Genomic DNA, 14151 nt, shown 5'->3' on the forward strand with positions numbered 1-14151 from the left:
CACAACCGTCTCAGCCATGCTTCTCCGAAACGGATGACCTTTCGAGCCACAGACGGAAGGTGTCTTACAGACTAGTCTGTGATGGCTGTCACGCTGCTGCAAGCGTCGCGGTTGCCGTGGGTTTTGAGGTTCGAAACGAGCTCTACATCAAAACTACATAGTATGACAGCCATGCCGGGTGAAAGTAAACAATAGGGGCAGCTTGAGTTTGGAGAAGACTGCCGTGGTCAAATTACGGGCTGGCTGAATGTGCAAATCATCTAGCTTATCCCGGGAGCAAGGGGCCGAACTATGACCGATGTGGGTGGTGTTTGCGATGTCCGGGCGCGTCAAAAAGAATGCAGATGGTGGTGGATCGAGGGATGCAGGTTGAGACGAACCCCTAACGAGACCCTGGAAAGATCTTGGCGGAGAATGCTTCTAGAAACAAGCCGAAAAGGGAGGCTCTAACAGAGGTTTGCGGGGTGCCAAGCGGATCTGCTGCCCGTTTCGTCTCAAGGGTAAGGGTCCCTCGGGAATTGACAGGAGGGAACGGCCCACCGTGTTCTTCTCTCGGACAACTTGCGACTTGCAAAGTACCACCGGTGCTGGTTGGAAGGAGGGTAACCGAGCAGACAAAGCGCGCGGCGGATCAAGGACCAGAATACGAGTACTTTAGGTTCTTAATTACATCCTGTCTCGTGATAGCATCAAACTGATAAGAAAGTTGGGGGTCACCCCTGGTCAGAGAGCACCTGCCTAGGTAACCTTGCAACGTCAACAGGCAGGAGCAACGGACAAGAACAACGGACAACTGAAGTGCAACGGCCGGCAAGAGCGACCTTACTGTGTGTATCGGGTGAGTCACTGGCATGGACCGGGAGCGAGTGACAAAAATGGCAGAACCACATTTCATCCTCTCATTTCTCACATTTCCGCACCAGAAAACCCTAATATCAGGCGGCCTCAACGTGGTTCCCCACGTACCGGTTTTTTGAAACATTCATATCTCGAGCGGGTGATGTGGGGGTCAAGACCCGGCTCCATTTCTGATACATGGAAAAGAATGAATGTATGCCCACCCACGCTCCATCGTACCGACTCTTACTCTCTGCATACCGAACTTGGTCGAGGCGGCCCCTCTGCAACCCGGGCAGTCAGATCTCGGACTGCAACCGCGGTTCAGCGGACGATGGATGATCCATCTCGGAACACGCGAACGTCCGTTCTCCATCGAGGAAGGGGTCAGAGGGTCAGAGCAAAGCAGCGTCTCATCCCGAACCGAGTCGCCTGCTAGCGCCGGATCTTGATGGCAGGCCGAGCGCGATCTCCCCCTGTTCTTTGGCTCGTCCGAGCATGTGTCAACGGTGGATCGACAGTCCTCAGGAGCACAGATGGCGACTCTTGCGGCTTACCCAGAACGTCGACGGGACAACTCGGATCGGACGGCGGAGGGGTGGCCTTTCAAACGGCCACGGCTGCCTGATCCTCTCTCACCCTCGCTCGAAATACCACTCTCCCGTCTGGTCTTGCGGTTCCGGCCCAAGGATGCGGCCACGAAATGTTACAACCGAGTGCCTCAACGGCCGCGGACGTTGAGCACGGACCCGGGTATATCGTCTCGAAATCTCGACGTACATGGAACTTGCTGCAGGTGCGGGACGCGCACCAGACGTGCAGCCCGATGACATACATGAACCCCCAGCAATGGTGCACTGGGGCTTGAAGCGACCGTCTTCAGGCGCTCCTTTAATATCTGGAAGGCCCCTCCGTCGGGGAGCACCCAGGTTCCCGCAGGCTGTCACCTGAGCAGCAGAACAAGGTTCGCAATCCCTGCCTGGACGATCCTATGGGCATCCAGTCCTGTCCAAGGACGATGACGTTCCGCAATCGCCAGATTATGGATTTTATCCGTGCGCCCCCCGGTCCTGATGATAGACGTACATACACAGCACTGGCCCCTCAGTTGAACGGAAGGCGGAGCGTTGCAGTTGGCACTCTCCTGCCAGAGGAAAATCTGCACATCCGTGCCGAGAGGGTCTCCCACCATCTCCCAGCACACCACCCCCCGCCTGAGACGATCAAACCACCCGCGAAAGTGGCATGCCACGTGCAGCTTTCAGTAAGCTCCCTCATCGGGCCGCTGTGTGTCTCACTCTGGGGAGCATGTCACCCAGGCTCGAGCCCGGTCCCTTGTCCATCTCGGGGTGCTCCAGAATTTACGTAGGCACCTCTAGGATAGGGAGGCACACTGAGTGGGGGAGGGCGGGCGGCCGTTAGTTTAAAGAGGCGCCGGCGGCCAGGTAGGTTTAGGATCAGGGAAGCCCATCCTTTTCCACATTCGAACACGCAACGTTGTGATCCTACCCTCAAGCACAAAGAGGACTTCGGCTTCTACCACACTCGAGCCATCTTGACGACGCACCTTGACAGCCCCTCCTAGCTCTTTCTTCAATCCCAACCACGCCCAAACACCAGCACTCCCAGTATGTCTCACTCCACTCCGTTGACGATGTCGTTGGCTACTATGGGAAACTTAACGGCATCCCCCTTAGATCCAACCATGGCCCAACACCGCCCTTCGACCCGCCCCGTGAGGCAGGCAAAGCCGAAGCCGCAACCCGTCCCCAGCCCCCCGACCCCGAATCCGCCTGAGCCGCCTTATTAAGTGCCCGAGATTTTACGGGGACAAGACGGAAGCGTCAGAATAATGGCGCCCAGGGGACGAGTGGCGATCGACTTGTATACACCCCTGATCGACGGCGGGCCGCCCCGTGGTTGTACTAGCATGAAAGCTATGCCGTTTTAGCAAATACATAATAATCGCCCAGTAAGAGGCGAAACATGATGTTGAGACAGGGAAAGGTTCGGGGATATCTGCCTCGTTGGAGGCGGGGTGTTGTTTGTTACTTGTTTGGGGAATGTCATCGTGGGCTAGCTCAGGGGATGACCGTTGGTTAAAGTCTCTCGACTGTGTGGAAAGAATGTATGAGTACGCCGACACTATTTCTTTTTCCCTTGCTATTTTGGTGTGACACGGTTATGCATGATTTATGGTTGGGAGTGTGGTTGGTTGTTGGCGGGCATCGCATGTCATCTCGTGTTGGTATGTTTTCAGGTGTTTTTGTCCTTTCCCAATATCTACTTACCAACGGTACCCTGGCCACCCTCACCAGGTAATGGAAGGCGGAAGGGGAGTTCCAGATTGTGCATGATACATGGTACAAACCACGTGCGGCGGGATATCAAAACCTTCTCGTTTTCAACTAGGCGAAGAAGTCCCGACGTCAACGTTGGTTTCGTCGCTGCTGTTTTTATACGAACAAACTAGAACCTACCTAAGTTAAAAGCTGTTGATGCCTCCTCTTGTATTGCGATTTGATCTGGCTGCCATATACCTATCTCTGTATGTTTAAAAAGCCACAGCTTAACTAAGAATTCCCTTGACTACAACACTCATGTTTACCCAATCCGGGTGGAAAAGCCGACGTGATGGTAGTTAAGGAAACTACCGAGTGTAGTATATAGGTATACAACCTGGTATATATATACTAGGACACTAGTGTAGGTAGTCAGCCGCATAGATATCTGGATAAGCCACAGCCAGGAACGCCGTTTATCTCCTGGCTCGATGGCTGGATGGTTACCCGGAGCCCGGGTGTGACAAGGTTGGGATCCATTGGGGAAGATGAATGGAGAGAGAACGGTGATCTTCCCCGGGTTCCTGGGCCCCTGGGCTGACCCTTCTGCGGGGCCATCTGCCCGCTGTCGTCAGTGGCTTGCGGGGTTCTTGGCAGTCTGATAGCCCCGGCAAAGGCAACGCCAGAGCCCAGAACCCACCTCGGAGCATGGAGCATCGAGGCAGCGTTGTCGTCCTTTGACCCGAGCCGCCCTCCGAATGGAAGAGCGCATTTTAACCCGCAGACGGTAACACGGTCATTCTAGTCAATTTCAAAAGGGTGTACGCCGGTGGTCTGGGTTTGACTGGGCAAGTTGGCTTTGAAGCGGCTGTCCCACCTAGCACCCGAGTTGAAATAAAACCATAACAAACCCCAGCATCCCATCGTCGGTTCGTGATCTCTCCCTTGAAAGAACTCGTGCTGCGACTCAGTCCCGGAGTGGCCCCACCTATCCGTTCGGCCGGGAGGCATTACTGCAGCGTCCCGCTTCGCATGCTTATCATGACTTGCCCCGTCTTGGTGCCGACCGCCTGATGTGCTTGGCCTCTTCACATGCTTTCTTCGTCCGAAGTACGAAGTACCTCCTGTGGAATACCAGCAGTCCCAATGGTCCTTTATCGGCTCGTCTAAACCACAGCACTGGTACGGGATTTAAAACCGGAGGGAGTCATGTTTATTTTGACGGGTAGGTAGGTGACGGTCAACTTTTTATGGTCATGGGCAAGAGCATGTAATGGAATTGCATCCGAATGGAAGTTACCACCCCACCCAAGCCTCCTTCCAGAACGGTTTTCAGTGCGGAGCATTTTGCCAATCACCCCGCCTCAAATCTGGAGTTCCCCATCGACGCATCTGCCACCCAACCGCAGCACATCCTCTTGTCCGAACCAGCATCCCAGACTGGAGACGAGATCAAACCCTGGTCGACCCGTAGCAGCATACTGGAGAGCACAGGAGGTCTCGCCGCCAGCTCTTTTGTCGCTCGAGTGACTGCAGCCGGATTGCGGGCCGAGCAGCGCGCCATCGCCTGCACCCTGGGAGCCTGCTCTTCTTGGGGTTGTCGGGGTTGTCTTTGGGGAAAAAAGCGAAAGCTGGTCATTTCCAGGTTCCTCTTGGGGACTGTGGGGGGGTGTCACACAACGTCATTCCCTACGATACCCTGCAACACCCATCCATCTCTCGCAACCCGTGACGCAGCAGCAGAGACACGGATCACCGTACAGTGGCGCCGTGGTAGTATTAGGTAGGTAGGTTGAAAGGCCGAATGAGCATTAGTGGCGGTTCTGTTTGTTCGTGTGCAAGCTTAGCCGCCGCGCCACCAGAACGGGCAGATGACCTCGCTGTCCTTGTGAACTTGGTTAACAACGGGCTAACAGGCAACTGGCGCGAGAAATAAGTTTCAGACCACGCGCGAACGACCCCAGCATCAGCTCCGCCCGCAATACCACGAATACCTAGCCTCCTTGTTTCTCTCTCAGCCTCCAAATAACACCACTCCGCCCAACCACCGAACAGCAAGCAGCCCCCGAGGCTTACCATCCCCGGTTTGGACGAATTGCCGCAGCTACATGTTACGTGCCCGAGAACTTGGTCTCCATCCGTTACCCTCGCTAGTACGTTGCATTTCTGCTTTCTCGTTTATCCCGAGACGTAAAATGGCTCGGCAGATTCCACACGGCTGCCTCCCATATTGAGCCTTCGGGCCTGCGGAGGACCTGCGGAGGAGTTTCACATCACCAACCCACTGCGCTGCGGCACTTGTGTCCAATCACCCCATCTCTGCCCATGACTTCCCCACGGCCACATGCTTCGGTCTGGCCTGGTCTGGTCTAGGCAGTCGCGCCCTTCCCTCCAACCCTGTCCCCCTGTCTGTCCGTCCGTCCGTCCGCCTGCGCATGTCCCGGAAGAGTCCCACATGCACATGGCAGGCATCGAAGGCGGCCCACGCCATCCTGGCTGCTGCTGCCAGAATCCATTCCTCCTTCGTCAGCGTGGCACTTGTTGATGTTGCTCTTCTCCCGTTCCGCCCCCTCCCCCGAGCTTCCCGTACCCGCCGCTTTATATCCCGAGCCTGGCCCGGCCGAGTCCCGGTAGCTCCCTCCATCTCCTGAATCCCAAGTTCCCTTCGCCCCTTGTTCTATGTATGAATACCGCTGCCGTAGCATTTCAAGTGGAATGCCATCATACTGCCTCCAAGACTGCCACTACTTCTACCGCACTGCCCTGCGTGGCTTAAACATCAGCACCCACGTCTCGCCTCTCTACGCTTGATCCCTCTCGACCCTGGCTGACGAGAATGCCTCCACAAGTCCGCATCTTCACCTCGCCAAGGTCTCTTGGTGAGACCCTCTCAAGTCCTACTCAGCCATCCCCCGCCACCCCTCGATCAGTCCCCGAGCTCCCCGACTTGCCAAAGCCCATCACCACCCCGGCCCTGAAGGCCCGCCAGCACGCCATGTCGGAGGCCTACCACGACGACAAGCCCAAGGGCGGTGTCACCTACGCCCACCAGGATGACCTGCCGAAGCTGCCCATCCCGGAGCTCGAGGTTAGCTGCGAGAAGTACCTGACTTCCCTCAGGCCCCTCCAATCGGCTAGGGAACACGCGGAAACGAGGCATGCCGTGCAGGCCTTCCTCCGGAATGAGGGTCCGGAGCTGAATGAGAAGCTCAAGCGGTATGCCGAAGCGAGGACGAGCTATATCGAGCAATTCTGTAAGCCTTCTTCTTGCCCCCTGCTGCCGTCCCCAATTTCGCCCGTCATGCGGCTAACAGACTCCTATTACAAGGGTATGATTCGTACCTGAACTTTGACAACCCTGTCGTCCTCAACCTCAACCCGTTCTTCCTGCTGGAGGACGATCCCACGCCAGCCCGGAACAACCAGGTGACCCGGGCCGGCTCGCTCGTGGTATCGGCCCTGGAGTTTGTGAGGGCCGTACGCAAGGAAGAGCTACCACCGGACACCGTTAAGGGCACCCCCTTATGCATGTATCAGTATTCGCGCCTGTTCGGCACCGCCCGGGTCCCCACCGACGCAGGATGCCAGATCGAGCAGGACCCTGAATCCAAGCACATCGTCGTCATGTGTCACGGCCAGTTCTACTGGTTCGATGTCCTGGACGACGACTCGGACCTCATCATGACGGAGCGGGATATCGCCATCAACCTGCAGACCATCATCGACGACGCTGCGCAGACCCCCATCCAGGACGCCGCCAAGGGCGCCTTGGGCGTGCTTAGCACCGAGAACCGGAAGGTGTGGTCGGGGCTGCGGGACGTCTTGATGCGGGAGCCCGGTTCGAACAATGCCGATTGCCTGAGCATCGTTGATACCGCCCTGTTCGTGGTCTGCCTCGACTATTCCGAGCCCGCCGACGCCGCCGCGCTCTGCCAGAACATGCTCTGCGGCACCAGCGAAATCGAGAAGGGCGTCCAAATCGGCACCTGCACTAACCGGTGGTATGACAAGCTGCAGATCATTGTCTGCAAAAACGGGAGCGCCGGCATCAACTTTGAGCATACCGGCGTGGACGGCCACACCGTGTTGCGTTTTGCTAGCGATCTGTACACGGATACCATCCTCCGCTTTGCGAGGACCATCAATGGAAAGGCCCCAACGCTGTGGGCGTCCACCAGCCCCGACCCGTCCAAGCGCGACCCCGAGAGCTTCGGGGACGTGAATACAACACCGCACAAGCTGGAGTGGGATATGCTCCCCGAGCTCCGCATCGCGGTGAGGTTCGCCGAGACCCGACTCGCGGACCTGATCGAGCAGAACGAGTTCCAATGCCTCGACTTTGGCGCCTACGGCAAGAACTTCATCACCTCGATGGGCTTCTCGCCCGACGCCTTCGTCCAGATGGCTTTCCAGGCGGCCTACTACGGCCTATACGGGCGTATCGAGTGCACCTACGAGCCGGCCATGACCAAGATGTACCTGCATGGCCGCACCGAGGCCATCCGCACCGTGTCGGACGAGTCGGTCAACTTTGTCCAGACCTTCTGGGCCGACAACCCGGCCGAGCAGAAGATCGATGCCCTCCGCAAAGCCTGCCAGCGCCACGTTGCCACAACGCGCGAGTGCGCCAAGGCACAGGGCTGCGACCGCCACCTGTACGCCCTCTTCTGTCTCTGGCAGCGCACCGTCGACGAGTACGCCGGAAGCTCCGTCTCCGGTAGCAACGGCTACTCCTCCCCCATCGACAACCTTTCCGACCGCGGCGGCAGCAGCCCCCCGCGCGAGCCCGCCTACCTCCTCGACGGCAGCACCGCCACCCACAACCACCACCGCAGTCACTCCCCAACCCACGCCCAAAGCAACACCACCGCAGCCCCGTCCCCACCCCCCACCACAACCCGCTCCCGCGGCGACAGCATCCAATCCCACGGCAGCGCGGCCAGCTCCAGCAGCAGCCCCGCGCCGCACCACCTCCCCCTCATCTTCGCGGACGCCGGGTGGGACAAGATCAACACCACCATCCTCTCCACCTCCAACTGCGGCAACCCCTCGCTGCGCCAGTTCGGCTTCGGCCCCGTCTCGGGCGACGGCTTCGGCATCGGCTACATCATCAAGGACGAGGGCATCTCCATCTGCGTCTCGTCCCGCCACCGCCAGACCCGCCGCTTCGTCGACACCCTCGACAGCTACCTGCTCGAGATCCGCCGCATCCTGCGCATCTCCGCCCAGGGGCGTGCCGGCGGCGGGCTGGCGGGGCTGGGGATCAGGGGGAGTCGTGCTAGGGAGGTCGAGGGGTTGCGGAATGGGCTTCATCATCATCACCATCATCACCATGCTGGTGCTGCTGGCGGTGGTGGTGTGAATCAGGACGGGAAGGGGGTCGGTGGTGGTGGTGGTGCTGGGGGGAAGGGTGCCCCCGGCGGTGGTGCGCAGAGGATGCGGGTTCGGGGGCGGTTGATTACGGGCGCGGACGGCCTGCGGAAAGCGTCGTCGGATTTGGGTGGCGGGGGTGGTGCTAATGGTAGTGTGTCGTCGCCGACGGAGGAGAGTCTGGGGATGAGTGAGGATGATGAGTTGGGCGGGTGTAAGTGTTTTTACTTCTCTTTTATAAGTTTCCTCTCTTTTGTTTGAAAGATCGAAATGCTAACGAGGTGGCTGGTTTGACAGATGGGTTCTTTGACGCTGGCATGCTGCTGCAGGCGCTCAAGGCGAGGGGCGAGAACCTTGATAGCGGCGAGACTAAGCCGTCGGAACGAGCCGCGGTGCAGGCGCGGAGGCGGGATATCGGGAAGAAGTTGAGGTTGATTGACTATTAAAGGGGTTAGCGGTTGACTGGCGGTTGGAGGCTTACTTGGGAAGGGAAGGGAAGGGAAGGGAAGGGAAGGGAAGGGGAGGGCGGTTGTTGTTTTTAGTACTGCATGGATACCTACCTAGCGATGGCTTGATGTTGATATGGGTAGAGGAGATTGCTGGTTGGCTTGTTGATTCTGGTTAGCGTTTCTAGTAGAAGGGATACATTTATCGTCAAAGATCAGTTGTTTATACTCTTCACCCCCATGTTTCTGTTCACTGTGGATGGACGTTGAACCTCGAGGACAGACAAGGAGTCAGGACCATGGTTCGTACTCGTGTTGAAGTATATACAAGAATCAAGAAATCTAGCGTGTCCAATACAGGGCGTGTCCAAAACAGACGGGATCTCTCTCCACGGCCACCCGTTCAAACCATCCCCAACCCGAAAACACTCCATCCATCCCTCATGAAAGGCAACCGCTCTAAAAGAAAATGGTGATATGCCCACGTCAGCACAATATGGGGTATAACACTCTCATGCAAAAATTGAATCCCCCCTTCCCTCTTCCCATTACCCGCCATCCCCCAACCCCGCTGTATCTATCAAGGCAACTCAACCGCAACCGTCTGCTGATGCCCCCCAGCGGCGCCCCCCTGCCCCTGCTGATCTGGCGCCTGCCCTTGCGCCTGACCCTGTGCTTGCGCGGCAGGCGACGGCCCGGAGGGCACCGCCTTGCGCGGCACCACCATCCCACCCGGCGCGTTCCCGGGGTTATTCCCCCCCGCTCCCGGTGGCCGATACGGCCGGTACCCCATCCCCGGCTGCAGGCTCAGCGGCACACCGCTCCCAACACCACTCCCCCCATTACCCTGTGACTCGCCGGGCATGGGACCTAGCGCGGACGCCGGGCTGACGGGCGTGGTGCCGTTGTAGGTGGACACGGGGGTGGAGGTGGAGCGGCGGTCGGGGAGCTCGGCGCCCGCCCAGGCGCCGTCGCCGATCTCGGCTGGCCCGTTCTCGCCTCCTGGTATTCCTGTGCCTGTGCCGCCGCTGCCGCCGCGGTAGTGGTCCTGCGACGCGCGCGGCGAGTTGTTGTAGTAGGATGGTGCGGGGAGCGGGGGCGGCGCGTGCATTTGGTGGGCGTATTGTGCGTATTGCAGTTGGGGGCTGCCGCCGGGCGTGGTCATCGGGCTCGGCTGGTGTTCGGAGTAGGCGTTGTTGTTGTGGTACTCGGGGTAGTTGCCGGTGTGGTTGCTCGGTTGGTGGTTGTGGTACGAGTTGAAGGAGCCTGCTGCTGCTGCAGCGCCAGCACCAGCGGCAGCGCCGACGCCCGTTGCGGCTACTGGGGTGGCGTACATTTGTGCCGGGGTGCCGGCGACGGAGGACGCGGCGTATCCGGACATGCGGGCGGAGGCGGAGTCTTGCCCGTAAGGTGCGGTGGGTGGTTGGGTGTTGGGGTATGTCGGCTGGGCCATGAAGGGCTGAGGCGGCGGGAGCTCGGCCATGGCCTCGTTCTTCTTCTTGTGCTGGCGGAGGAAGATGGCGCCAAAGATGGCGAGGGCGATGAGGGCGATGCCGCCGAGGACACCTCCCACGATAGCGCCGATTGGCGTCGAAGGGGCATCCGAAGCTACGGGTTCCGTCGAAGAAGTGGTGGCGCTAGAGCGGTCCGAGTCGGCCGTGGTTGAAGCGGCCGGGGGTTCGGTGGCGGAGGCAGGCTCTTCGGACGTGGCTTCGGATGTTGTTTCCGATGTTGTCTCGGAGGTAGTCTCGGTTGACGATGACTCGGAAGTTGAAGACGACGATTTCTTGGTCGACGTGCTCGACTTCTTAGTGGTTGAGGTGGCCTTGGGCTTGACGGTTGACATGCTCCTGCTCTTGTCGCGGCTGTGAGTGGTCTCCGCCTCAAGGGCCGAGGTCCGTCTCCTTGCGCTGCAGTAGTAGTCTGTGACGCCTCCCGGAAAGGCGACCGTGTTGCAGAACCTGGCCGCGCCGGAACTGAGTGGTGTTAGTGACAGAAAACGGGACGTGGACACTTGTGGGCCGCATTTACCATTTCAAGGTCAAGGGGTCGTCCTCGCAGTCCTCGTCACAGTCGTCCATATCACTCCTGTCAATACACGCGATCCGGAACGAACAGTCTGTGCCTTTGCAGCACCCGGCAGCGCCGGGAATCTTGCCCGAGGACGGGATGAAGGCACACTGCATGTCATCGTCGAGACAGGCATACGCGGATCCTTGGAGAGAGAGTTAGAACGCGTTCAGGAAGTTTGGGAGTGCCGATTCACTTACTTGAATTGCCATTGATGAAGCCGCAGGTGTTATCCGAGGCTATAAGATAGGTCGAGGGGAGGCTGATCTGACGCTTGAACAGTCCATGGCCTTCTGGTGCTGGTGTTGGTTTTGGAGTCCATCCATTCTCGACTGGGAGCGCTTGAAAGGGGTCTGTTGGTTGTGGGAGGAAGGCGAATGCCTGGACAGAGGCGCCGAGGAGGGCAGCCCCGTAGAGTAGTTGTAAGCCCATTGTTGTTAGTTGGTTAGTTAACCGTGTGTATCTAAAAGAGTGTGGTGATATTCAAAATAAAATATCAATAAATAAACATCAAAAATGCTAAATGATTGTGATGGTGTTGGACAACATCGACGTCGTGTCACGGTGACTCGTGGATGGACGGAGCCGCAAAGGAAACAACAAGAAACAATGCACCCGAGGGGGCCGTCGAGGGCCTCCGAATGATAAAATTGAACTCAGCCCTCGACCCAGTCCTCGACCCAGTCCTCGACCGAGCCCAGAGTCTGCGTGCTTCTTCTGCAACACAGGCCCAGAAACGCTGATGCCGTCTTCCCGGCAAAAGTCTCTGGAAAGACAGGGGGTTGATACGCTGGCTGCAGCCATGGCAGGCCAACGCCAGTCTTAATTGGGGTTAAAGCACTCACTTTCTCAGGGGTGCAGATGCACGGCCGGGGTAGAGCAGGGGTCTACCTTTGGTGCAATCGGGGAGTGAACGGGGGATGAAATCCTGGGCTGACCCGAGCGGCAATCTTCGAAGTGATGGAGGGGCTTCCGGGAATTTCCTGAGGACCGTGCCCAGAGGGAAAGAGAAACCGATGGCCCCCACTGCGCCTCGCTACCCTGGCAGTCGCCCGGGGTGAGAACTGTCAAAGAGGTGAGGAAGGCGAGGAAGGCGAGGAAAGTGCTGGGGAAAGCTCAGAAGCTGGTGCCTGGGGCCCCTGCATCGATCGAGAGTTTAATTGCGTTGTGCTAAAAAGGAACTTCGGTCCCCCCCACAAGGCTAAAAATGGGCCCTCTTCCATCCATGAACCACGCCTTGCGCAGGAACCCGCACGGCACCAACGGCAAGCTGCAACCCTGATCTTGCTTGCGTTTGCCAATTGCCAATCGCCAATCGCCAACTGCAGCTGCAGCAATTGCGGAGCTCCGCAGCCATTCGCGACCGACGACAGTCCGCCGAGCATCGCCTTCCTTCCCACCGTCACAACGGCGCCAAACGTCGAAATCGCAGCATCAGGAAATCGAACGGAAAAGCCTCACAAGCAAACACACCCTGGTCCATGCATCTCGTGTGTCCCATGTCTCCCTCTGACCCATGACGGATCTGTTGCGCGTGCTCCCGCACTTCCCTGTCGGGCAGTTCGCGAGGCTGATTCCCGCGTTGGAGAAGCATGCCATCTCCACGAGCGACCTCTTGACCCTCGAGGCAGCTGATATTGGGAAGAGGACCCATCTCCCGTTACTAGATGTCAAGCGTTTGTGCGGTGCGGTGCTGAATGCCCTCCATGCAGACCTCGGCGTTGCAAATCCGGCTCCGGAAACACGTGCCCGGCAGCAGGTAGCCGAGTCCAGTGCTGAAGCGGGTCCCGAGCCGGATGCCCCGGACCGGCCTGCTCCGGAACCAGATGCACAACACCCGCCCACCAGCGAGTTGAGGAAGACGGTCGCCTCTCTCTCCGCACAATGGCAGACTATCAGCACCCTCGATCCCGACTTGGACCGCGCCCTGGGCGGTGGCATCCCGGCCGGTTACGTGACCGAGGTGACGGGCGAGTCCGGCGCCGGCAAAACCCAGTTTCTGCTCTCCCTCCTCCTCTCGGTCCAACTCCCGCCACCCCACGGCCTTGGCCGCCCGGCGCTCTACATTAGCACCGAAGCCCCGCTATCGACCCGGCGCCTTGCCCAGATGCTCTCGGCTAACCCGCTCTTCCAACGCCTGCCCCCTTCGCAGCGGCCCTCCCTCGACAACATCATCAGCACCGTCACCCCAGACCTTGAAAGCCAAGACCACATTCTGACCTTCCAAGTCCCCGTTGAAGTCGAACGGCGCGGCATCGGCCTCGTCGTCCTCGATTCTGTCGCCGCCAACTACCGCGCCGAGTTTGAGCGCTCTGCCTCCTCGTCAGGGGGCAAGCACGGCTCCAACATGGGCGCCCGCAGCACCGAGCTCGTCAAGCTAGGCATGCACCTGCGCGACCTCGCACAGCGGCACAACCTCGCCGTGGTCGTCTCCAACCAGGTGGCAGACCGGTTCGGCGGGGGTTATGCTAACTCCAGAACCCCCGCCTCCTCCCTCCACCATCACCCGCACCTCAACACGGGGGGGCTCCGCCAAACCCAAGAATCCCCCCTCGCAACCCGCAGCCGCCCCCCTCCCCCATCCAGCACCCACGCCGCCGACCTGGCCGTCGACCCGCCCTCCTCCATCCCCCTCCCTTCCAGCCACCCCCAACAACCCCAACATCCACAACAACCACCACCACCCTCCATGACCCCCTTCTTCCCCCCCTCCAACCCCTCCAACCCCTTCAACCCCACCCCCGGAGACGAACCACCCACCCACCCGGCCCTCCTCCTCGACCACCAGCAGCGCTGGTTCACCGGCTGGGGCGACGACCCCCGCGCCCAGCACGCGCTCAAGACACCCGCCCTCGGGCTCGTGTGGACGACCCAGGTGGCTGCGCGCATCGCGCTGTCGCGGCGGCCGGCCGCATACCGTGCTCGTTCGAGTTCTTTGCGAGCGGCTGGAGGGGGGTCCGGGTGGGAGCGGTGGATGAAGGTTGTTTTTGCGGCGCATGCGAAGGAGAGTGGGGTTGGGACGAGGGGGGGCGCGGTGGGGTTTGAGGTTTGGATGGGAGGGTTGAGGGCTGTTGGGGAGGGGAGGGAGGAGAGGGAGGATGAGGGGGGCACTGGGGATGGGGAGGGCGAGGCTGAAGGGGAGTGAT

General features: G+C 59.3%; 3 protein-coding genes across 3 annotated transcripts; 2 read left to right on the plus strand and 1 right to left on the minus strand.

Annotated features, from left to right (window-relative positions):
• Positions 1-5955: 5955 nt before the first annotated feature.
• B0H64DRAFT_457881 (Choline/Carnitine o-acyltransferase-domain-containing protein) lies at positions 5956-9183 on the plus strand (the record flags this gene model as incomplete). The annotated part of the gene is made up of 3 exons (XM_062807395.1): positions 5956-6373; positions 6448-8703; positions 8787-9183. 3 exons carry the CDS (start codon positions 5956-5958, stop codon positions 8933-8935), a joined length of 2823 nt encoding a protein of 940 aa, XP_062661118.1. The 3' UTR covers positions 8936-9183.
• A 1-nt stretch (position 9184) lies between these two features.
• B0H64DRAFT_127760 (uncharacterized protein) lies at positions 9185-11754 on the minus strand. The gene is made up of 3 exons (XM_062798075.1): positions 11206-11754; positions 10967-11150; positions 9185-10911 (listed from the first exon to the last, which is right to left on the minus strand). Exons 1-3 carry the CDS (start codon positions 11435-11437, stop codon positions 9516-9518), a joined length of 1812 nt encoding a protein of 603 aa, XP_062661119.1. The 5' UTR covers positions 11438-11754; the 3' UTR covers positions 9185-9515.
• Positions 11755-12230: 476 nt separating this feature from the next.
• On the plus strand, positions 12231-14150 carry B0H64DRAFT_357615 (P-loop containing nucleoside triphosphate hydrolase protein; the record flags this gene model as incomplete). Its single annotated transcript, XM_062801622.1, has 3 exons — positions 12231-12690; positions 12832-13467; positions 13753-14150. The coding sequence occupies exons 1-3, from the start codon at positions 12522-12524 to the stop codon at positions 14148-14150; spliced, it is 1203 nt and encodes a 400-aa protein (XP_062661120.1). The 5' UTR covers positions 12231-12521.
• Position 14151: the final 1 nt, after the last annotated feature.

Source organism: Chaetomium fimeti (assembly GCF_033439085.1).
Source record: "Chaetomium fimeti strain CBS 168.71 chromosome Unknown B0H64scaffold_3, whole genome shotgun sequence".
NCBI classification, from domain to species: Eukaryota; Fungi; Ascomycota; class Sordariomycetes; order Sordariales; family Chaetomiaceae; genus Chaetomium; species Chaetomium fimeti.